Below are 23,535 nucleotides of genomic sequence, written 5' to 3'. Positions count from 1 at the left end.
AGTGCCTCTGTCTTCCCCCTTGCTCGCTTTAGGCTTAGGCACCCAAAGTGGGAGGTGAGATAGCAGTGAGATGCGGTGTGAGCTCAACACATGCTTTGCTCTGCTCTCCTTTTCGAGGTGGATGCTCGGCAGTCTTGGGGGGAACACATTTGTGTGACCTGATTGCTGTATAGATTTTGGAAAAGGGCTCAAACTATTTTTCCTCTAGAATGTCTACTTACGGGGGGGCTAAACACCGAAATTCCCATCCTCTCCCACCTTTGGGTGCCGTGCTCCCACCCAGAGCAGCACCCCAAGGATGTTAATCCTTCCCCAGAAAAAATTTACTGCATGCTCTTTTCTTTTTTTATATTTTATATTTTTTCTTTTTTCTTTTTTTTTTTCTTTTCTCTCGTTTTTCTTTTTTCTTTTCTCTTTTTTCTTTTCTCTTTTTTTTTCTCTTTTGTCTTTTGTCTTTTCTCCTTTTTCTTTTCTCTTTTCTCTTTTTTCCTTTTTCCGTTTTCCTTTTTCTTTCTTTCTTTCTTCTTTTCTCTTTTTTTTCCTTTTTTAATTTTTTTTCTTTTTTTCTTTTTTCTTTTTTTTTTCTTTTTTTCTTTTTTCTTTTTTTTTTTTTTTCGTGCAGCATTCACCGCCCAGCAGAGCGGCTGGGAGCCCTTGGGGAGGGAAAGCCATCTTTTCCCCCCACCCCCCGGCTGCGCGCAGGGGGCGCGCAGGGGCGCGCGTTGCCGCGGCGGGGCCAGCAGAGGGAGCGCACGCGACGCGGTGCTGTTGCGGCCCCGGCCCTGCTCCCGGCGGGGTTGGGTCAGTTTGGGGAAAACGAAGGTATTTCCGAAACCGCCACGTTTTGCCCTTTTCCCACCGCGGCCGGAGGCTGCGCCAATGTGATTTTTCCATCGTTGTGCGCTGACACGTGCTGTGGGCAGCTCCTGCTGCGGGGCTCGACCCTGGCGCTAAGAATTTCAAGGCTTCCTGTTGTCCTTCTCTGCTTTAACCATACCGTAACACCCAGGAATAGCCCCTTCCCTGTCTAAGCAGACGCTGTTTCTGGGACTGCCACCTCCAGGACACCGCTGATGCTCACAGGTGGTGACCGTCACCTCTGCAGTCACTGTTAATATCTCTGACGGCAAGTGTCAGGGCCCAGAGAGGGCTACCAACTGTCCTCAGTCCCAAATTCTAGCGGCCCTTGATGCAGGACTGCTTTGAATAAGTCTTCTGCATGAAAATGATCAACATTTAAAAAGAAAACCAGGTCAAAACTCACGAAAAGACTTATGCATCGAAAAAACTGATGTATAGACCAAATCCAGCCCAAAGAGCCTGCGATCTGAGACCCCAGACTCACAAACCTGTGCTTGCTGGGGAGCTCCTCCACCTGCGCGGAAATCCACTGACTTCAGGGGGGCTGCACAGATCCTTCTGCAGGAGTAGACCTGAAGTCAGCAACACAGGTAAGTGATGTGACATCAGTTTGTCCGTTGCCCTTCATTATGTTCTTAGCCCATCCTTATACCCTTGCTAATCTTTATTTTCTGTGTACACTGAGGGAAAATGATCACTCCAGATGTCTCTAAGCTCCTCTCAAAAGCCATTATCTGGCAGGTCTCTCTAGAGGACTGTGCTAACTGTTGGGAGAGTTAGTACTGGATATATACTACCTATCCTCTATTTTGATGCTTCTACCAGTGGAAGATCTAGAGTTGTCTAATACACTTTCAAGTAAATCACCAAGACAAGCAATAACAAGGATGATGAAGAAGGAAAAAAGCAAGTGTTCAGAAGGACCTGGGTATTTTTGAGAGGGCTTAAGAGTAGTCAAGCTTGGATCTGCAGAGCTTTTTTATTTTTCTTTTTCTCCTTTCCCCTCCTGACAAGCCCAAGACAGTCCCTGCCCCATGAGTGCTCCCTGCTCACTAGTTCTGTGTTCTTACTGCCTTTCTCTGACCTCTCTCAGACTTCGCTTGCAGCTGGGGTTCCCCTCCATCCAGGCTGGAAGACTGTGGGTTGTTCCATTCCCAGCCTCCACATGCACCTTCTGAATTTGGAGGGAGGAGGCAATTGAAAGGAGGGGAAAAGAATGGTTTCTGCACTGCAGAAGCTCAAGGTGTTTCATGAGGTGGAAATAGCTTCTAACACGGATATTTCTTCTGCCACTTCTCATTTCTGACTGTGGTCCGATCAGAAGAAGTTTGGGGGAAGCTACGTGGAGGGGAAAGGAAGGAGCTTGTGTTGCTGCTTTGCCTCCTGTGTACTCCCAGAAAAGTGGAACTCTGGAGGCTGACACGGAGGAGTCTGCGATTGCCAGTGCAGGTCCTGCTGCTGTGCCATCCTGGGTTGTGTTCTCCTGGTGCAGCTGAAGCATTTCATACACCCAGGCAGGAGTCGCTGGTGTTCCCAGCTGCCCTCCATGTGTGACTGGGGCCAGCAACACAAGAGGAATTGCACCAGCGATGGAAACTTGTTCCGCCGAGCTATATATCCTGTCTAATCTCCTGTCCTAATGCACCAGAAAGGCAAAAGGATGTATGCTGGGAGTTCTAGACTGTACTAAGGCTGGAGGGGGGAAAAACAAAACAAAATAAAACCATCTGAAGCTAACTCCAATCCATATTATTATACTTTAGAGCTTGCCAGTAGACATGGCTGCCTGAGGACACAAGGTGGACAATTACTTAAAGCAATGGACCGCTCAAGGCAGCAAACTGGCCTGCAGCCTGTTTCGCCAATGCCAGAGCACTGTGGCTGCTGGTCGAGGCTGGGATACGGGAGAGCGCATCAAGGAAGAGCCCTGCCTTGCAGAGGGTAGCACCGCGGACTTCTGAGCTTGGCCAGATCCCCATCAGTGAGCAAACCATGTTGGCTCATTTGGGCACCATCGGTGGAGCAGCAAAACCCAGGCTTGTCTGTACTGACCAAGATCTTCAGCTGGATCTGCTTGTAGCCTGTTGCTTAACCCAGGTAGAACAGTGAACCACACAAAATCAGATACAGAAGTGCACACATACACACATGCAGATATAAATACATACCATCTATGCATCAAACATAAACAACATAGCCTCTTGTGTATATTTGAGCACTTCTGCACATCTTTGTTGGAAAACTTCTCAGCCTTTTTTTCTTTTCACCACAGAGGATACAGATTTACCTCTGCCTAAATTTCTGAACAACACATATGCCAGATTTGCTTTACCACCTCCTAAAGATCCCACAATTTAATAAGATGTAGGAATTTGTCGTTCTTTTTGTAATGTCTTCAAGACACCCAACTTATTGTGGGCTATAGTACTGGCAGTTTACCTAAGAGATGGGTCTATGGCAGCTCAGACAGCTTCTTTTTTTTCCTGGTTGCTGGTACAGGGTTTTTTTATCCTATTTATATCTGACATAAATTATGCTAATGGTGCAGCACTCTGATCCGTGTTTCATACCAGGTTTTGAAGTGGTTGTTGCTAGCACATCAGTTGCAGAGGAGCTAAGCCATCGCCTTCAATTAGGTGGCCCACTTGGTCAGGGGTGTTGCTGTTTTGTTCAATAACCCATACAATGTTTTTTTCTAATCACTGTATACTTTTTCCTGTTCCTTCAGAGCTCTTTCATGAACCCAAATCTTTATTTTCAGGCATCCTATTATGTGCCCTTGCTATTGTACCTAGCTTTTCTCTCCCCCAAGAGTGAAACTCAACCTTAACAGCTAATAAAGTCTTTTGTGCGACTACAGAACATTAACAGGAGGTAAACACGAGGTAAAGATGCAAAGTTAGTTAGCATGCCACCCGCATGACCAGGATCTATCCAGCTGTGGAGTGCTCTATTTTACAGAAAGTAGCATCCGCTCTGCTTAAAATACAGCTTGAGGGTAGAGCAGGGACTGTAACACATTTGTACCCCGGTGCTGAACCGCGCGCCAGCCCCAGATGTTGCAAAGAGGGATGGTGGCTGCTAACAGTTTCAAGTGCGGCACAGAAAGAACCTAAGAAAGAGGGGAAAAAAGCAGGAAAGAGCTTGTGCTTGGATGTCTAGGGCCATCTGCCACCGCAAAAGTACAATACTGGATTCTTGAAATGTAAAAATAGATCTCAAAAGAGACATGTTTTAATGAACTGAACACAAAGAAACATGGTCGAAATAAACTGAAAACAGAAGCAAGGTTCAAGGATCTGTTTGTTAAATGAACACCCAAAGCCAGAATATGTTTTTAGTGCTGGAGAATGCTGGCTGTCTGGTTTCTGCTAAAGCCTCTGGTCTCTCTTTGGGATGCATGTGGGAGAAGGAGGGGGTGAATGGCAGCCCTTGTTTGTCCTCTCTTGAGGAATCTAATTATGTATCAATTGATTTCAAAGCCTGGAATAGTAACTCTCTAGAAAACACTCGCTCGGAGACATTGTTCCAATTTTCGCCTGTTCATAATTTATTCACCTCCGGTTTCAATGAGAAGGGCGCTCCCTCATACTGATTTGCCCCCCGCAACTTGCACAGAAAATCACAAGTTTATGGACTTTTAAAAAACCAAAACCAAACAAAATGCGCACACACAGAGCGGCGAGGCGAGGGGAAGGCGCCTGGGCAAGCAGGAAGGAACAAAATGCAGCTCCTCCATCATCCCAGGGCTGACGCCGGCCGCTGAGGCGGGCAGCCCTGCCATGCCCAGCTGGGAGCGGAGTTTCTTCCCCTCGCCCCTCGCTGCCAGCGCAGCCTGGAAACAACCTGGGGGGCGAGGGGAGTCGTGCACCCCAGAGCAGCGTTTCCCCTCGGTGGCATCGCAGTGCCCTGAGCGATGGAGGTGCCAGGGGCAGGCTGCTGCTACTCTCCTGGTGCTCAGTGTGCAGGAAAACCGAAAATGCTTTGGTAGCCCACCCTGTAGCCCTGGTGCCACCCTACCCGCCCAGGCCAGCCTGGCTAGTGGCCATCCTGGGGCTGCACTGTGGGCTCGCACCAGCCTCCAGCCACCCCAGCGCAGCCACCATAGAGGACCCCATTCCTGGCCACCCGTGGGTCACCCACGCCACACGGTATGGGGGGGGTGACCAGGCCCCCAGGCTGTGTATGTGTATTTGGGGTGAGGGTCCCCCAAAGCCCCAGCCGTTTGTTTGCGGGGGGAGATGCGTGGTGCCTGGTGTGCAGCACCGCTGCCTCGCCCCCACCCAGGGCAGGGTAACGGCCCCCACCAGGGCAAGCCCCTCCCCCAGGGGCTGAGGGTCCCCCACCAAAAAAAAAAAAAAGAAAAAAAGCAACGGCAGCGGGTTGGGCTTCTTGAATCCATCCCTCCCCCCTGCCCGAAAGCAGCCGAGCCACGAGTCTCCTGTCATTCAGCCTTCTGCCCGGCTGATCACTGTGAAAAGAGCCGCCCCGGTGACAGAAACACATGAATATTGACGGCAAACAAACCCCGGGGGAGCGGCACCTGGGGGGCTGCGAGCCGCCCCCCCCTCGGCCGGCGGGGGAGGGCGCTCACCTGCCGCACACACACGGCCATGTGCCCCCCCCGGCCCCGAGAGAGGGTCCCCGCTCCGCTTGGCAAAGCTCAGCCTAGGCAAGGCGGGAGGGGGGGAGGGGGTGTCCGGCTGGCTGCAGCCCCCCCCCGGGCCGGCCCTCCCCCGTGTACCTGCCGCAGGCCGGGGAGGCGGCAGCTGAGTCTATATAGCTGGTGGGTTATAATGGGGCTGTCCCCCGGGGGGGAGGACCATAAAAGAAACACGTTTCATTTACAAGTTTCCCCCAGCTGGCCCCCGACTTCAGTCCTTATTCCCTTTCTGGAGAGGGGATAGGGGGAGACGGCTCCCCCCCCCCCCCCCTTCCGTATATCTACCCCAGGCCAAAATCTTTAAATCTTTGCTTTCACTTCAAAATCCTCAAGCTTTCCCAGTTTAAACGCAAGAGTCATGGGGGAGGAGGAGTAGGAGACAAAAGCTCTAACCCTCACAGTTTTCCATTTCTTTTTGGGCCATAGCATCTCTGATTACTGCTTTCCTCTCGTCCATCCTCGGGGAAAAAAAAAAATAATAATAATAATATTTGCTTTAGAAATATACTTTCAAATAACCTTATGCCCCCCCTGGAACTAAATAAAGAGCATCTGGAAGCTAACATATCACCAAATGCCCCCCCCCCTTTTTTTTTTTACTCTTTCCTCGCCTATTGTTTAGTGCTAGGGCTATAAATAACGTTCGTTTGGGTTTTACGGACGAGACACGTTTCTAAGGTGCCCCCCCCGTTATAGCATCAGAGCGGGGTGTAGGACCCCCCCCCCCAGCCCCTATTAACCGCCTATTACAGGGGGTGGGGGGCAGGGAAGGTGCAGGTTTAAATGGCCTGCGCCCCCCCCCCCCGGCTTCAAACGCAGACAATTTTGATGAGTGGGTTTTTGTCCGGATGGTTTGTAATGGTGCCTGTTTTGGGGTGTCCCGGGGGGTCCGGGAAGCTTTAATTCGCTCACAAAGGCTCATTTGCAGGTCAATGCCATGGCACACTCGCCTCTCCCCTTTGCCTAAATCTCCTTTTGTTCCCCATCGCCTGCTCCTCATGCCAGATGGCCGCGGAAAATGCTAATTTTCTCTCTCTCTCCCCCCCTTTTTTTTTGCATTTAATTGCGGCCCTTTGCAGATGGGGGCTGCGGAGTGTGTGCTTCATTCAAATGAGGTTTGCTTTTTGGTTTCCAGGCACGTTTCTAAAAGTCCGATCTGAGTCAGGCAGGGATTAGTTTGACAGGGAAGTGATCAGATTAAAATCCGTGCATGAGCTCGGCCTCCTCGCTCCCTCCCTTTAAAGCTCTTCTCCTTCCCCGCCTTGCCCGTCGCTTTCCTCCCAGGAAAAAGGCAAATCCTTCTCTTTCCTCAGCTGGTGTGAGTGATTTGGGGTGGGAGGCAGGGCGGATTTTGCCTGAATCCAGGCAGGATTCCAGGGAAAATTCATCTTCTTGGGGCAATGGGGAAAATAAGCTTCCCTTTAGCTATAGCATCCTGCCATCGGTAGGGTCATAAAGCTGGATATGGTGTGAAAATAACTTTTCTCTATTTTTAAAACTTCCTTTTGATAAGGCAAGTGTTGGTGTTGATGGGAAGAGGGGAGCAGATGCCACCATAGGTCAGGGTGGGGATGGGGTGGTACAGAAGGGCAGCGGTGGGCAGCTGCCGGCACCGCAGCATGAACTCCCCCCCGGGGGGGGAACTGGCCACCTCCAAATGTGTGGCACAGAAGGCAGAGCCACCAAAACCGCTGGGGAAAAGATGCTGAGAGAGGTGTGCCCTCCTCCTGGGGTGTCTCCAGGGTCTCACTCAGTTTTAGTGGGATGATCTTGTCCCCAGATGGGGTCTTGTGGCCTTTGAAATGTCTGAAAAGTGGTAGCACTTAAATGCTTCCTCTCAACAAGGAAAGAAGTGTCAAAAGAGCAAAAGTGGGGTTCTTCCCTTCTTTAAAGACAACTAGACAATGCTTGCAGCAATTGTATGGGATGAAACCCAGACTCCTTCCTACCTCCTTTTTATCGGGGTGCGAGTTAACATGTCTCTGCATGTTGGCAATCAGCTGCGCCAGGGTAACAGGGGGCAGAGCCATGGGCTCGGGGTCCCCCTCCTCGTGGGTATTTAAGCACCCCACTCAAGGCTTTGTAACTGGAGGGGGAGGAGAGGATGCTGTGCTCCTCTTCTTCACCCAAAGGCAGGATGATTTTGCCCCTGGGTGGGAGGTGTGAGTTTGGCTCCTAGATTTTCAGCTCCAGGGAGGGTTGTTCAAGGCAAGTCAGCCGGGGAAGCATCCCAGCTGCTGTGCTGCTAACACAGCAAGCAAAACCCTCAATTCCTTTCCCCTCAACCATATTTTTAAGGCACTTCTGCATTTTGGGTGGCACTGGGTTTAGAAGTGTGCTCTACAGCAAATCCCTCAGGGGTAGGAAAGGCCTAAGGACCTGCCCCAGTTGAGGATAGGGCTGGACATGAGTTAGGCACCACCAGGCTTTTCAGCTGGACCAGGGCTGGGCCCTGGGGGTGAGCACAGGCAGAGCTTTAGGATGGCTTGTAGTGAAAGTGGAGGTGATGCCTTGGCAAGGGAGAGTTCAATCTGGGCTCTCAGAGGCACACAGTCCTCTTAAAAAATGCTAAAAGCTTCTTCCCATGATGCAGAAGCGGGAAAAGTATATGAATGTCAGAAAAGTCTCTAAAATTATTTAACAGTGCAGAGAGACAAACTTACCAGGCAGTTTATCATTTTCTGTTCAGTTACATATCTACACTGTATGGTTGGTTTTGTTAGAGCAAGATGCTGATATTTTATTGCTGACTTTGGAGCATATTAGCCAACTGCTTCACCTGAGTTCTCCTTAGTTTCTGCCTTAATTAAAGCCAGTCTGCAAACGCTGACCCAGGTGTTTGCATGCTGGCAAACTGCTGGCACACCTGGATCTACGTCTGCAGGCTGGGAGAGCCGCTCTGGAGCAACAGTTGGCTGTCAGGTAGTCCAAAATGCATTTTTACATATATGTATATACATAGACATTTTTTAACTTTTGCATTTTGAATAGTCTTGTGATTTTTGGAACTTAAGAAAAACACCCATTAAAAAAAAAAATCATCATCTATTGTGATTTGATTGTGCCTTAAGAGAGAAACTAGAGGCTTCAGCTTTGGGACTTGTGGGTGGGAAGGAATGAAGTGATGTCTTTGCCTACCAGGTAGGACTCTGAACTGGGGGGGTGGGTGGGCATGCAGTCTGCTTTTTTCCTCTCTCACTGCTAGGGCATCACAGCTCTGGATGGAATTGATCTGTTAAAAATGATCCATTGCATTACACTGGATATTAGGGCTTAATGACTCATTGTGAATAAGGTCTAATGTGGAAACATCCATTCCCTTTGGGATAGCTTAGCAAAAATAAAAGCAAAATTACAGTAGACAAAGATTTAACCCTAGTATCTCTTAAATCTTTAGTAACTATTTCTCTCTCTAAGATTCAGAGAGGGGAGGGGCAAATCCCATATATTCTGGATTTTTGTTTAAATTAGGTTTGTTTCTCTAAGAATTCAAGAACATTTATTTGCTTAAAGGCTTGCCAGTAAAAAGGCCCCAGGTCTAATCCCCTTTCTGCTACACACCAATGAAACTTAGGAAACTCTTTGACTATTGACTTTTTCACGTGGAAACCGATCTGCTGAAAGTGAAAAGAAACCATTTCTTGGAGGGGGGGAAGAAAAACCTCTGTGAAACTCTGTTTTGAAGAAGTTGTCGTCCTTGGCCTGTGGAGTAGCAGCAGAAGCAAAGGCTTTTTGATCCTCAGATTTGTAAACTTGTAGACATAATAATGCCATTTCTCTAGTGTTAGCAGGTGTCCTGTCTGGAAGTTGCTGCCTCAGCCTCCAGCAGAGCTGGGAATTAGAAAATTGTCTGTCTTTCCTGAACCGTGAAGTGCTGCTCTTAAATAAAGGCCAGGTCAGATGTTAAAGGGACATTCTTGTCTCCTGAAGCCGAAATAATCTACAGTCACGTCGAGAAATGAAGGCATCCTCCTCCCAAAATGGTCAATCTCTTTATCTCCCATTATAGTCCACAGGGTCAAGAAAAAACTCTTTCCATTCTGACATTTTGCAATATTTCTCCTCAGCCTGTAATTATCCTGGTTCTGTATAGCCGAATTTCAGGGAAATACAACTGGGGAAGTTTTATTCCTTTTTTGTTCCCCCCCACCCTGTCCTTCCTTGGCAGAATAGTTCAGTGAACACAGATCAAGCTTCAAATAGAAATTCTGTATTTTCTCTCTGTTTGTTAACAGCTCTCAAATGAAATTAGGATATTTTTTTTTTTAATTTAATTTAATATTGTTAAAGAGAATTTTTGCCCCAAGTCCTCAAAATCCTGCAGACGGGCACAAAACAGAAATCAAAAAACACATCTTTTAATTTGCAGCTAATTCCCTCTGATAAGGTGTCTTTGTGTGCTGTGTTTTATGGGTGTTTGGTAACAGTGATTATTATGGAAATTATCCCCAACTCTCCTGCTGTATCCCCCTGCAGAGGTGGCTACTGCTGCTTAGAGCTGTGCTGTCCTGTGCTACACACTCGATAGCAAATGCAAACTGCTGCTTTTCCTTTATTTATGCTTTAGAAAAGCTGTGCCTCAAGAGGAGTGCCCCAGCTCAGGAGCTGTGCTGACGGGGAGAAGAGGGGTCCCCCCCTCTCCCCCCGGCTGTGCCCTGCTTCTCCCTGCTTGTGCCTGCAGGTGCTGGAGGGGGAATGTGAAATTTGGCAGGGGGGGTGGGCTTCGTGTCAGAGAGGTGCCTTTTGCCATCCCAGCACAAATTAAACACGTGTGTTCCACCGATGCTGCTAAACCCCTGCAACACTCCTCGCCAGTGTGGCGGGTGGAGAGGAGGGGTCTGGCAGTGTGGAGGTGGGTTTCGGGTACCACCACACCCTCTCCATCAGCTCTCTGAGCAGAAAAGCCTGGTCGTAGCAGCTTCCAAGAGGTTTGGTCTTGGCCCAAAAGGCAAGCTTCCTCCTTTGGAGGAATGCACATCCAGACTCCCTTGGTTAGCGGGATGACTAAACAGGTTTGGCCTAACGATGTGCAGATTTAAATGGAGAACCAGGTGCCCATATGCCCAGTCCAGTTTACTCATCTGGGTGACAGCAAAACCTAAAAAAAAAAAAAGATCCAAAGCTTTTTGGACCACCAGCCAGCAGATGGGATGTTGTACAGCATCAGCAAAACTGACTCTATGTTAACCAGAGCCACGTTTGAACACGTCTTGAATGAAGGTCCTAGGAAAAGCAGGCTTTGCTAAACAAATCACCCTTGGATGTATGAAAACAACCTAATTCATGCCCTTTGTTTTCCAGAGTAAATTGCTGTAGACCTCAGGTCCAAGTATGTCTCAAGCTGTTTCATGTGACCCAAACAGGGACTTTTCCTCCGTATTTTCATGTAAAACCAGATGTGATGGTGAGGTGTATTCTTGGGGGAGGGTGGTTTTGGTTTAATCTGAAAAGCTCTTCTCCCTCCCCCACCTCATAGCCAGGCACAGCGGTGATTTCCTGGGCTTGCTGTGATGGTGAGGGCGATGGAGACCACAGTCCAGTGTCGAGGTGCTGCACCTGCAGCAGTTGGGAGGTCACCCTTGTTCCCCTCCTGGAGAGTTGGCAGGTTGACGGTGGGACCAATGCCTGACAGGCAGGGGAAGAAAGATGTTGTGAGGTGAAAAGTCTTGTCAGAGCTCAGGTAGTGATTTCTGTTGGTTCAGGGGCTTTAAAAAAAAAAAAATATCTTTTTTTTCAGGTTCCTATTCTAGGTTACATCCAAGAAGTACTCCGGTGTTTGTGCAGAGCAGGCAAGGATGAGGGAAGACAGGGCCTTGGCTCTGCCCCCTTGTGTCTGTGCACGATGATAAAATCTTTTAATTAAATGATCGCATTGAGTGCACAGAGTGAACGGTGCTCGCTTAATGAGCAGTTGCTCAATTTTGTTTTTCTCGCCATTCAATGGACGGTGCTATGTCTTATTAACTGTGCACTATTCAAACCCTGCTCAAAGACATTATTAATTTCCCTGCCGGATTTATATAGTGCTGCTCGTGGTAGTATCTGAGAGCTTTCCAGACATTTATGGATTAAAATATAAACAGTGAGTGTTATTATCCCTGTTTAATGATGGGGAGCCAACGTAAAAAGAGATGGGAGCTAATAATTAATTCAGAGTGCTGGTCCAAGGTACCCCATAGCCATCCCCTTCCGAACTCTGGGCTTCATCTGGCTGAAAACACATTCAGAGCCCAATGTGTGGTGACCCCGGCTGCAGCTGTGGATGCTGAGTGCCTTCTCAAGTCGCACCCAAGTGTCTCCTATCAGATGCCCAACAAAGGTGGGCACAATTAGTGGCTGCTCATGAAAACTTCAAGCACCTCGCCCAGGACTGCCCAAAGCCTTTGTTGAAGGAACAGGTCAGGAGGAGCCAACTGTCCTCTGAAGAATAAAAACCTGCATCCGACTGTTAGCACTGGATTAAGAGTGAAAGCACCTTGCAGGCCCTTGCTTTACTCTCTCAGCTTCTCTGGTGTGAGTTTACCCAGCAATTTTCCCTTTGCTGCACAGCCCAGATTCATTCTGCAAGAGAAAGTGCTGCATGAAGCGGGTAGCCTGTGTCCTGGGGGAAGAAATAGCATGTGTGCCTGTGAAAATGCACCACGAGCGAAGGATCTGGGCTGAAATCATCCAGACAGCTCATGCACCTCAGAGTGTTTCTTTCCCAATCCTCATTCTGTGTGTAAAACAAGTATAGTGCGTGTGTGAGAGAGCATCAAGTATGCTATAGCAAATCTGGTAGGGGAGAGTGAGTAATCCTGGGGTGACGTGAAGCCTAGTGACTCTCAGGAGGACTGGGGCACTGACCTGGGCCACAGGCATAAAAAATATCAGATTATCATTAGCATCCCTCTGTTAGATGAGTTGAGGGGAGGGATGGGATGTTACTGGGTGCTGGTTGGTAGAAGAGCTGTATTGGGGCCAGGCAGCCTCTGATGGAATGTGCAGAATATAGATACAAATTAATATATAATGCAGAATATAAACGCCGTGGCCTGTTCCCTTCTCTCCCTCCCCTTGCGCACACCAGTGGAGTTTGGTACCCTCTGCCCACCTTCTTCCAGCATACCCCAGCCTCAGCTGTGCTTCTGCTCAACCTGCGCCCTGTTATCCCCATCTGTTTTCTGGTGCTGTCCCCCATCCCTGCCTCCTGTTCCTCTCTCTGCATCCCCATCCATCCCCATCCTACAGACTGGGACCCTGTGACACCACAGATGCAGACGTGAGGCTGCACAACCACCACTGGCCAACGGTTTTCCTAGAGCAGAGGCTTGGCCATGCAAATCAGGGAAAATTGCTCCAAAATTTAGTTTGTTCTGTGTTTAAAAGAGTTTGAGCTAATTTTTTGCCTCATAGGAGGGCCTGCTTCGGGGCTTTTACATTCTGTACAACTCACCTCTTTAGCATCTTTCTTTCTCCCCTTTTCCCCCAAATTTTGTCCCAACAAAAGTTTCTTGGCAATATATAACTAAAAATCTCCCTTGGTTTAAAAATCAAACAAACCAAAACATTAACTTCTTTTCATTGGGAATTTCACCAGTGACACCAAAAGAGATTGTGCGATCTTTAGTATTAGATGCTGTGTGATGGTAGAGGAGATACTTGATTTTTCTCCTTTCTCCATGAGTCAGAATAACAGATATAATCCCATCCTTTCAATTTATGAAAAGACTTTTGGTTTGTGTTTTGGCCTGCTTTGTTGCAAAACTGCTTGTCAAGAAGAACATATCTGAGAGGGTACAGGCTAGTAGAGGGGAAGGCATTGGAAAACCATTGTGAGTTTATTCTGTAGCAATAGGTGACAAGGTAGCTAAAAAAAAATCCAGCTCCCTGATTAATTAATTTACACTCCCTGATTATTTTTTATATGTGTGTGTGTTTGTACACACACATGCACTCTTTCTCTTCATATATCTTTCTCTTTTTAAACATGAGCAATTTGATTTCCGTCTCCCCACATCATCCTTTGCACGGATCTCCCCATGTAGCTATCCTACCAAGCAATCACAACTCGTTGCGAATGAATTGGGTGTTTAGTGAATTTATTTTATTTCCATACCCAAACATGGGAAATTATTCTTTTAAAATTACGTGTTTTTCCCCATCCTGTTACCTACATCTCCTGCTCATTAGCGACAAATTGTCCTGGGTTGCAGTGTATTCTATTACCATCCTCAAGAGCTGTTGAAAATCAGGTGGGGCAGTGTTTCCTTGCTTCCCTCCCCGCCCACCTCCAGACTATCTTTCTGCTAATGGCCCATCAATGCCATGATCAGTCTGCATAGTGACTGACGAGGATACAGCAGGACCTTTGCACCCAGCAGAAGAGGCAGAGCCAGAGATCATCACTCGGTCGCTATCCCTGGGTGAGCTGCGTGACCTGCGGAGGGAATTCACCCGCCAGACAAACGAGTCTATCCTGACCTGGCTGCTCCGCATCTAGGACGCTGCAGCCAATAACACCATTCTGGATGGAAGTGAGGCCAGGCAACTGGGATCTCTGTCCCGGGATGTGGTCATTGACCAGGGGATCGGGAGAACCCAAGAAACTCTCAGCCTCTGGCAGCGACTGCTGACAAGTGTAAGGGACAGGTACTTTTGTAAAGAAGACCTCCAGGTGCACCAAGGAAAATGAAGCACAATGGAACAAGGTATCCGGTGCCTGAGGGAACTGGCTGTGCTGGAAATAATTTTCTCAGAAGATGAGAGATTTCCTAAGAGCCCAGATGGTGTCCAGTGCACGTCACAGATGTGGTTGAGGTTCGCACGCCTTGGACCAGAGATGTACTCCCGTTACCTGGCAACCCTGCAATGGAGGGAAGGCGAGGACAGGGTGGGCGTCTTGGTCAACAAACTGAGAATTTACGAGGACACTGTCACAGCCCCTTTTCGCACCCATGTCTCCTCCGTAGAAACAAGGCTGGCTGAGCAAGTCCGAAGCTTGATTGAAGAGGGCCATCAGAAACTGAAAAAGGAACTTAAAGAAGAGATTTACCACATCCCACCAGAACCAACAAAAGTCTCTGCCATTAGGAGCAGGCGTCCCCCAACCAGGGAGAGAGGATACACCCCACGAGGTAATCTCTGGTTTTTCCTTCAGGAACATGGAGAAGACATGAGTAAGTGGGATGGAAAACCCTCCTCCTCTTTAGCAGCCCGGGTACATGAACTAAAAAGAGGGACAACTACAACAAGAAGCTCATCTAGAGTCAACGCTGCTCCAGTCTCTCGCGCGCAGAATTCCAGACGGTATAGGAACGATAATATGACCGATCCTCTTGAAGGGACCTCAGGAACATATTCACTGGAGGGAAGCAACATGTACCATGACCAGGAATTGAGGGGCCCTGCCTCTAGCCAGGTAGAGGAAAGGGATAATCGGATCTTTTGGACTGTGTGGATCCGATGGCCTGGCACATCTGACCCACAAAAATACACAGCTTTGGTTGACACCAGTGCACAATGTACTCTGATACCATCAAGGTATGTGGGAGCAGAACCAATTTCTATTTCTGGGGTAACAGGAGGATCCCAGCAGCTGACTTTACTGGAAGCTGAAGTGAGTTTAACTGGGAATGAGTGGCAGAAACACCCCATTGTGACTGGCCCAGAGGCCCCGTGCATTCTCGGCATAGACTATCTCAGAAACGGATATTTCAAAGACCCAAAAGGACATCGTTGGGCTTTTGGGATAGCTGCTGTGGAGACAGAAGATATCAGACAACTGAATACATTGCATGGCCTCTCAGATGACCCCTCTGCCGTGGGACTGCTAAGACTTGAAGAACAGCAGGTGCCAATAGCCACAGCAACAGTGCACCGTCGGCAATACCGTACCAACAGAGACTCTGTGGTTCCCGTCCATGAGATGATTCGTAAACTGGAGAGCCAAGGGGTGGTCAGCAAGGCCTGTTCACCTTTCAACAGCCCTATATGGCCTGTGCGTAAGTCCAGTGGAGAATGGAGACTGACGGTGGATTACCGTGGCCTGAATGAGGTCACGCCACCATTGAGCGTTGCCGTGCCGGACATGTTGGAACTTCAGTACGAGCTGGAGTCCAAAGCAGCAAAGTGGTACTCCACTATTGACATTGCCAATGCCTTCTTCTCCATTCCTTTGGCAGCAGAATGCAGGCCCCAGTTTGCTTTCACCTGGAGGGGTGTGCAATACACCTGGAACCGACTGCCCCAGGGGTGGAAGCACAGTCCCACCATTTGCCATGGACTGATACAGACTGCACTGGAAAAGGGTGAGGCTCCAGAACATCTGCAATACATCGACGACATCATTGTGTGGGGAAACACAGCAAAGGAAGTATTTGAGAAAGGACAGAGAATCATCCAGATTCTCCTGGAAGCCGGCTTTGCCATCAAAAGGAGCAAAGTCAAGGGACCTGCCCGAGAGATCCAGTTCCTGGGAGTAAAGTGGCAAGATGAACGACGTCAGATTCCCACTGAGGTCATCAATAAGATCACTGCAATGTCTCCACCGACCAGCAAGAAGGAAACACAAGCTTTCCTAGGCGCCATAGGTTTTTGGAGAATGCACATTCCCGAGTACAGCCAGATCGTGAGCCCTCTCTACCTGGTTACCCGCAAGAAGAACGATTCCCACTGGGGCCCTGAACAGCAGCAAGCCTTCCTCAGATCAAGCAGGAAATTGCTCATGCAGTAGCCCTTGGCCCAGTCAGGACAGGACCAGAGGTGAAGAACGTGCTCTACTCTGCAGCCGGGAACAATGGTCCGTCCTGGAGTCTCTGGCAGAAGGTGCCTGGTGAGACTCGGGGTCGACCACTGGGATTCTGGAGCCGAAGCTACAGAGGGTCTGAAGCCAACTACACTCCCACAGAGAAGGAAATCTTGGCCGCCTATGAAGGAGTTCAAGCTGCCTCAGAGGTAATCGGCACAGAAGCACAACTCCTCCTGGCACCCTGACTACCGGTGCTGGGTTGGATGTTCAAGGGAAAGGTTCCTTCCACGCATCACGCCACTGACACCACATGGAGCAAATGGATTGCTCTCATCACACAGCATGCCCGTATTGGAAACCCGAATCGCCCTGGGATTCTGGAAATTATAATGAACTGGCCTGAAGGTGAGACTTTTGGATTATCTTCTGAAGAAGAGGAAGAGCAAGTGACTCATGCTGAGGGAGCCCCACACGACGAGTTGCACAAGCTACTGAGGGACAAGGTGGATCGAGTCAGGTTGCAGAGCTTAAAGCCATCCAGCTGGCTTTGGATATTGCTGAATGAGAGAAGTGGCCGAGGCTGTATCTCTACACCGACTCATGGATGGTAGCTAACGCTTTGTGGGGATGGCTGGATTGCTGGAGAAAGGCCAACTGGCAACGCAGAGGGAAACCCATCTGGGACGCTGAGATTTGGCAGGACATCACCACCCGAGTAGAGAAGTTAACCGTGAAGGTTCGACCCGTGGATGCGCATGTACCCAAGAGTTGGGCGAATGAAGAGCATCACAACAACGAGGAGGTGGACCGAGCTGCCAAGGTGAAAGTGTCTCAGGTGGATCTGGACTGGCAGCACAAGGGAGAATTATTCCTAGCTCGTTGGGCCCATGATGCCTTTGGTCATCAGGGGAGAGATGCAACCTACTGATGGGCCCATGACTGAGGGGTGGACCTTACCATGGACAGCATCTCACAGGTCATCCACAGTTGTGAGACCTGTGCTGTAATCAAACAGGCCAAGCAGGTGAAGCCTCTGTGGTATGGTGGACGATGGTCAAAGTACAGGTATGGGGAAGCCTGGCAAGTTGACTACATCACCCTTCCCCAAACCCGCCAAGGCAAGCGCTACATGTTGACCATGGTGGAAGTAACCACTGGATGGTTGGAGACCTACCCTGTGCCTCATGCTACTGCCCGGAACACCATCCTGGGCCTGGATGAAGTCCTGTGGAGACATGGCACCCCTGAGAGGATCGAGTCAGACAACGGGACTCATTTTAAGAACAGCCTCATCAACACCTGGGCCAGAGAACACGGTATCAAATGGATATATCCTATCCCTTATCATGCACCAGCTGCCCAGAAAGTTGAACGCTGCAATGGACTACTTAAAACCACCCTAAAGGCACTTGGTGGGGGGACCTTCAAAAATTGGGAAGTGAACTTAGCAAAGGCCACCTGGATAGTCAAAACCCGAGGGTCCATCAATCGAGCTGGTCCCGCCGAGTCTGAACACTTGCACACAGTGGATGGAGATAGAGTCCCTGTGGTACACCTGAGAGGTATTTTAGGAAAGACTGTTTGGATTAATCCCACCTCAGGTAAAGGCAAACCCATCCGTGGGATTGTCTTTGCTCAAGGACCTGGTTACACTTGGTGGGTAATGCAGAAAGATGGGGAAACCCACTGTGTACCACAAGGAGACCTAATCTTAGGTGAGAACTGTGTGTAGGGTTTCATTGTATACATATATGTGGGGGGGCGTGTGTAGAGTTTAAGGAAGGTATTGATTTGGGATGGTGGAGATGATAATAGAATAAGGGGTGGATTATGTCCTGGGTTGCAGTGTATTCCCATCCTCATGAGCTGTCGAAATCAGGTGGGGCAGTGTTTCCTTGCCTCCCCCCCCAGACTATCTTTCTGCTAATGGCCCATCAATGCCATGCAGCATGACTCCTTATCCCATTGTGAGATGCTCCACCCAGAGGGAGAAAACCAGCATTCCATCCTGGATATAACCTGAGATTCTGAATACCAGAGATCTCTTTTTTCCACTGGATTTCCAGAGGACAGGAGCTACTTAGCCACCACTGGAATTTTCTGAGGAAGAGCAGATTTTATTTTTTTTTTTTCTACGGGATCACTGCTTCGGGGGGACTGCAGCCACCATTCTACCAGACTGCTACCACCACCCTGATTAACAGGGTGTCAGGTTGTATCCTGACTCTGTTAGTTTAACCCAGTGTTATCTGCCTTTATAATTTTTTTTTTTCTTTATTAAATTGTTATTCTGACTTGGTGTCTCCCACTAGTACTAGTTTGTTTTCAGACTAGAACACAAATATTTGCTCAAGAAGTGGAAAGCAGTTTTTTGTTTATTTTAAGTGATAATAGAACAAGTTTTGGCCCAGAAAGAAAAGTTGCAGCTAGGAAGGAGAATGATTTCCAGTGTCAACCATATGTTGCATTCATCTAACTGAAGTGGCTTAATTACTGGTAGATGTTGTCGTGCTCATAAAGATAGCGCTACTTTTTTTGCCAAGATTGTTTGCTGATAATTGCGTTTCCTAAAAAAAAAAAAATAAAATCTGAAAGACTTTCTCCCGCCAAGCTTCCCTTCCAGTCTTCCTGCAGTGCCCTTTCCCTTTAGGTACCAGGATTCACAGCGAGAGATGCTCGTATGAAGCAAATCTCTGGTGGTCTGGAACTTTAACGCTTCCATCTCGGTCTCTCTTGGGGCAGGGGGGGAACTGCAGTGGCTGTGCCCCAAACGCAGGGCTCTGCTTCTCAGGAGACGGAGCGGGGGTGAGTTGGGGTAGATTATTCCCTTAATTACGTAGTTGGCTTGAGCCTGGGATTAAGGCGGCTCAAATAACGACCTGACTTTTTGTAGCCCTAATGAGTGACAAGCTCGGTCCTTCAAGACCCCTGATATTTTGAATCCTTTCCAAAAATATTCTTGTCCTCGAATCCAAAGTGGAATTTGGGATTTACGGCAAAGGGGTAAGTGGGTTGGCGGTAACAACCGGTAGCCTCCCTCTGGTTCTGCCTATGCATTCTCATGATAAAGGGCACTTTAAAGCCCCTCTGACAATGAATGAGTCCTAGTTAAATATTTCAAGAACTTCTTTACATGGTTTCCTCTGATGCATGTACTGTTGAGACATCTGTCTTCCGTACTAATAAAGTAGTCTAGATTTAAAATGAACTTCATTGGATTGCTTTGAAACTATAGGCACATATGGTTCATAATTAGCTGGATATCTCTTATAGTTAAATGATTTTTTTCTCTCTCTCTCTCTCTCTGTCGCCCATTCGCATCAATAATAGAAGCAAACAAAGTTCCAATTGTTCCCTGTTGCGGGACATTATGTGCCTGAATAAATGGATGTTGGCTGTGTCTACATGGATTTGCCATATGGCTACAAAGGCCGAAAGAATAGGGGCAGTGTGCTTTGTGCCGGGGCGAGGAGGGCCGGCCGGGCTGGGTGGGGCAGGGCGGGGGGCAGCCGCACACCTTCCCCCCCGGGCCCTCACGGCGGGCAGAGCCCAGGGGGCTGCGGGACGCTGGAAACCCGACAGCTCCTCTCGGGCCATGCCTGAGAGCTGGAATTATTTGCTTTCATAAAGAGCCCCGTGCCTAAACTCTCCCTGGGGTGAGAGCGTTCCTCCCGAGCCGGGCTGGGCACACCTCGGGGCAGGCGGCGGCTCCTCCGGCCGAGGTATTCGGGAGCTCGGAGCAGGGATCTTTCATTGCAGAAAGTCCTATTATTAGTTGGGGGCTGGGACAATGGAGGTCCCAAAGGCACCTGCTTTCATGAAAGCGAAAGAAAAGCCCATAAATCCTGGAGGATCCAGCTGCCTCACTCCGGGTATTGTTGGCTTTCATAAGGAAAGGGAAAAGCTATTTTTCTTTTCAAAGGGGGGGAAAATCGTATTGAGTCAGCAGCCACTGATGCGGGTGCGTAAAATAATCCCGTTCTGATTAAGCGATCACGGAGCTGGAGGTAATCAATGTTACTTTTACAGCCAGGAGCGTTTGGCGGCCGTGACGGGGGGGCAGAGAGGAGCGCTGCAGGGGCCGGGGGAAGATGATGCGGATAAACCCTGAGCCTTACAAACCCTGAGCCCCAGTCTCTTGGCTCCCTCCCCCCTCCGTGGAAGAGCATCGTTCACAGCTCATAGGGTCGCTGGGGGGTGGTGTCCTCGCCGCCCCCCCCCCCCCCCCCCCCCCCAGCTGCGTCCCGCATGGGGGTGCAGCGCTCCGCAGAGGTGACAGGGTGGGGAGTGGGGTATGAAAGGGACAACTCCGGCACTTCGGGGACACCCGTCCCCCTCCCGCATCCCTGCTCCCCTATTCTCTGGCACCACCTGCAGCTGGGACCAGACGTGCCCCCTCCCTGGGCAGCGCAGGGTTTGGGACCCCGAGCGGGGTGCGTGCCCTGACACCCCCCCCGGGCCTGCATGGAGATCCCGGGCTTGAACCTACTCTCGGGCCCAGGGGAGGGGGTGCCCCCCCCCCCCCCCCAAACTGCCAGCCCTGCCACCAAAGCGTTAATGCCAAAACGTCGGGTATTGTGTCTGTTGGGAGGGTTTATTTTGTCTGTCGTTTTTCTTGTTTTCCCTCGTTTATGGCGAGCTGGAATTGCTGCCTTTCCGCGCACTGTTGTGCGTTTGCCCTGTAAATCATTGTTGGCCTTGGGCAAGAGGTACCAGGAAGTGTTTCCCTGCAGTAGCCACGGCTTCGAGCTCCGGGGTGGGGGGAGTTGCACGCCCGCCCTCCCCCCGGCAGGGCCGTACCCCCAGTGCTGACTCCACCGAGGGCACCGCAGGGCTGTGCTCACACACCCCACCCCCCCGGCTGTCCCTAAGTGTGGAAGACAGCGGCCCCCGCCCCGCCCACAGCACAGCCTCGAGGGGGGGCAGACACGGCTTTGGTTAAGAAAAAAAAAAAAAAAAAAAAAGAGGGAAACGATTAAAAATAAATGAAGAATCATATAACGTGCTGAAAGGCCGAATTCAGGATGCGTGCTCCCCTCACACTTGGTGATCTCCAGCAGTACTCTAAAACGCTTGTTTTTAAGGGAAATCCCACTCCACCTCCCCCCCCCCCGAATTCCACGCAAGCTGTGGGCCACGGAGGGGCGGGAGGGGGAAGCACGGTCCCTGCGGCGGGGTCCTGCTCCGGGCCCCCGCCGCCCCTCGGAAAGCACCGACCTGGGCTCGGCTCCACCGCCCGACGCTCCGGGGGCTCCCCCACCCCCCCCAGGGGTGCCTACGCAGCACACATCAAGCAGCCTTGCAGGGGTTTCCTGGCTTTCTTTTTATTTATTATTATTATTATTATTGAAGTTGTGGCATTATTTGCAATGGCAGTGGTACAGACCGGCTCAGGAACCATTGAAACAGATTTGTCTTCAAGTAAAGTCTAAAAAATATTTTGATCCATAGCTACATCTTGTGAATGCAAAAAAAAAAAAAATCCCACTATAAAAATAAATTTACATTTTGTAAATAACAAAAGCAAATATAGTGCCCTTTGGCTTAACCAAAACAAACAAAAAAAGACTATTGGATGTCAAAGTTATCCACATTTCTGACATAAATAGAAAATATAAGTTAGTATAACTCTTAAAAAAAGTTCTGTACAAATATACAGTTGCTTTTTTCATTTTTTCCTTTTTCCTTTTTTTTCTTCCTTTTTGCACTGAGAGCTCAGCAGAGATTAAACATTTCATATAAATGACTTTTAAAGCTTTACACTTTCTGGCCAGTGTACTCACATTAGGCATAATACATTTCTATACAGAACGTAATACATTGCACAGTTGTACGTTAACACTGCTCCGGGCGCGGCCGGCGGGCAGGCGCTTCGGCTCCGCTCCGGCTCTCGGTCCCGGTCCGGGCGGGCGCGGGGGGGCCCGGCTCGCCTCGCCGCCCGCCCCGGCCCCCCGCGTCTCCGGGGCGCCGTGCCTCCGGGGGCGACGCGCCTCTCCCGTGGGTGCCGTAGTGCAAAAGTCTGGGCAGGAACAAAAAGCAGGAGAAAAAAAAAAATAAGCAGAAGAGGAAAAAAAAAAAAAAAGGTGAGGGGGGAGCGGAGGGAAGCGGTATAAATAAAAGCGACGCAGCAAGGGGCCGGCCGCCCCCGGGACGCGCCTCACCTGGCTCACCGGAGCCGCTTGCGGGGGGTCTGCTCAGCCGGCACGGCGGCGGGGGGCGGCGGGCAGCCGGCGGGGCGCTCCGCCGCCGCCTTGGGCTCCGCCGGCCTTTTCCTCCTCGCGAAGAAATCTGGATGGGGGACGGAGAGGGAGGCGGGGGGGGTCCGTCAGCCGCCGCGGCGGGACGCCCCTCGCCCCCCCCCGCGCCCCCACGCACCTGTGATGCGGGCTGTCGGGCCCCTCCGGCGGAGCCGCATGCCGCGGCGGCGGGGCGCGGCGCGGTTCTCCCGGCTCAGGCGCCCCGCGGGCCCCTTGCCGGCGGCAGCGGGGGGCGGCGGCGGGGAGGGGGGCGCCCGGCGGAGCGGGACGCGGCGCCGCCCCACCTGCAGCGTCTCCCGGTAGAACGCGGGCACGGCGCCGCCCTCCACCTCCTCCCAGCGCAGGCGGCCGGGCCCCGGCAGCGGCGTGTCGGTGTGGAAGTTGTAGTCCCAGCGGCGCTGGTCGTCCTCCCCCATCTCCCGCAGGCGGCTCCGCAGCTCCCGGCCCAGCTCCTCGTGGTCCACCGGCCCGAAGAGGCTCCTGCAGACGGGGCTGCGGCCGTGCCCGGCCAGGGCTGGCGGGGCCGAGAGGCGCTCCAGGGCGGCGGCGCCGGAGAGGTGCACGTTGGACATCGCCGCCGGGGAGAACGCGGGGTGGGTGGGTGCGGTTGGTCCTCCCCCCCCCCCCCCACCGCTCCTCGCCTCCCGTCCCGTCCGCGCTCCGGCCGGCCCTGCCTCCCGCCTCTGAGCCCCTGCCCCCGGCCGCCTGGCTTTTAAACCCCGCTCCCCGCGAGTGCGAGCAAAACAACCATTAGCATAATAGTATTTCCCGGCCACCGGCCCGCCGCGATTGGCGGGGACCCCCCCGCCGCCCCCCGGCCCCCGGCGGCAGCCCTCCTGCCCGCGCCCTCCATTGGCTGCGCCGGGCAGCGCCGCGCCGCCGCCGGCCGCATTGGCCCGGCCCGGCCCCGCCGCGGCCCGGGGGGGCGGCCCCGGCGCTGGCCCGGCCCCGGGGGGCGGCCGCGGCGCTCCCCGCCCGCCGCCGGTCCCCACTCCCTTTGTCTGCCGGCGGCCGCGGCTCCGCCG

The 23,535-nt window shown here is 51.0% G+C and overlaps 1 protein-coding gene across 1 annotated transcript; it reads right to left on the bottom strand.

Moving 5' to 3' along the window:
* Positions 1–21,572: 21,572 nt before the first annotated feature.
* On the bottom strand, positions 21,573–23,155 carry CDKN1C (cyclin dependent kinase inhibitor 1C). The gene is made up of 3 exons (XM_074918224.1): positions 22,629–23,155; positions 22,415–22,541; positions 21,573–22,272 (listed from the first exon to the last, which is right to left on the bottom strand). Exons 1-2 carry the CDS (start codon positions 23,080–23,082, stop codon positions 22,420–22,422), a joined length of 576 nt encoding a protein of 191 aa, XP_074774325.1. The 5' UTR covers positions 23,083–23,155; the 3' UTR covers positions 21,573–22,272; positions 22,415–22,419.
* Between the last annotated feature and the right edge of the window lie 380 nt (positions 23,156–23,535).

The sequence above is a fragment of the Athene noctua genome, chromosome 14 (assembly GCF_965140245.1).
Source record: "Athene noctua chromosome 14, bAthNoc1.hap1.1, whole genome shotgun sequence".
NCBI classification, from domain to species: domain Eukaryota; kingdom Metazoa; phylum Chordata; class Aves; order Strigiformes; family Strigidae; genus Athene; species Athene noctua.
The sequence above is the reverse complement of the archived record's forward strand: the minus strand, read 5'-3'. Positions and strand labels throughout refer to the sequence as shown.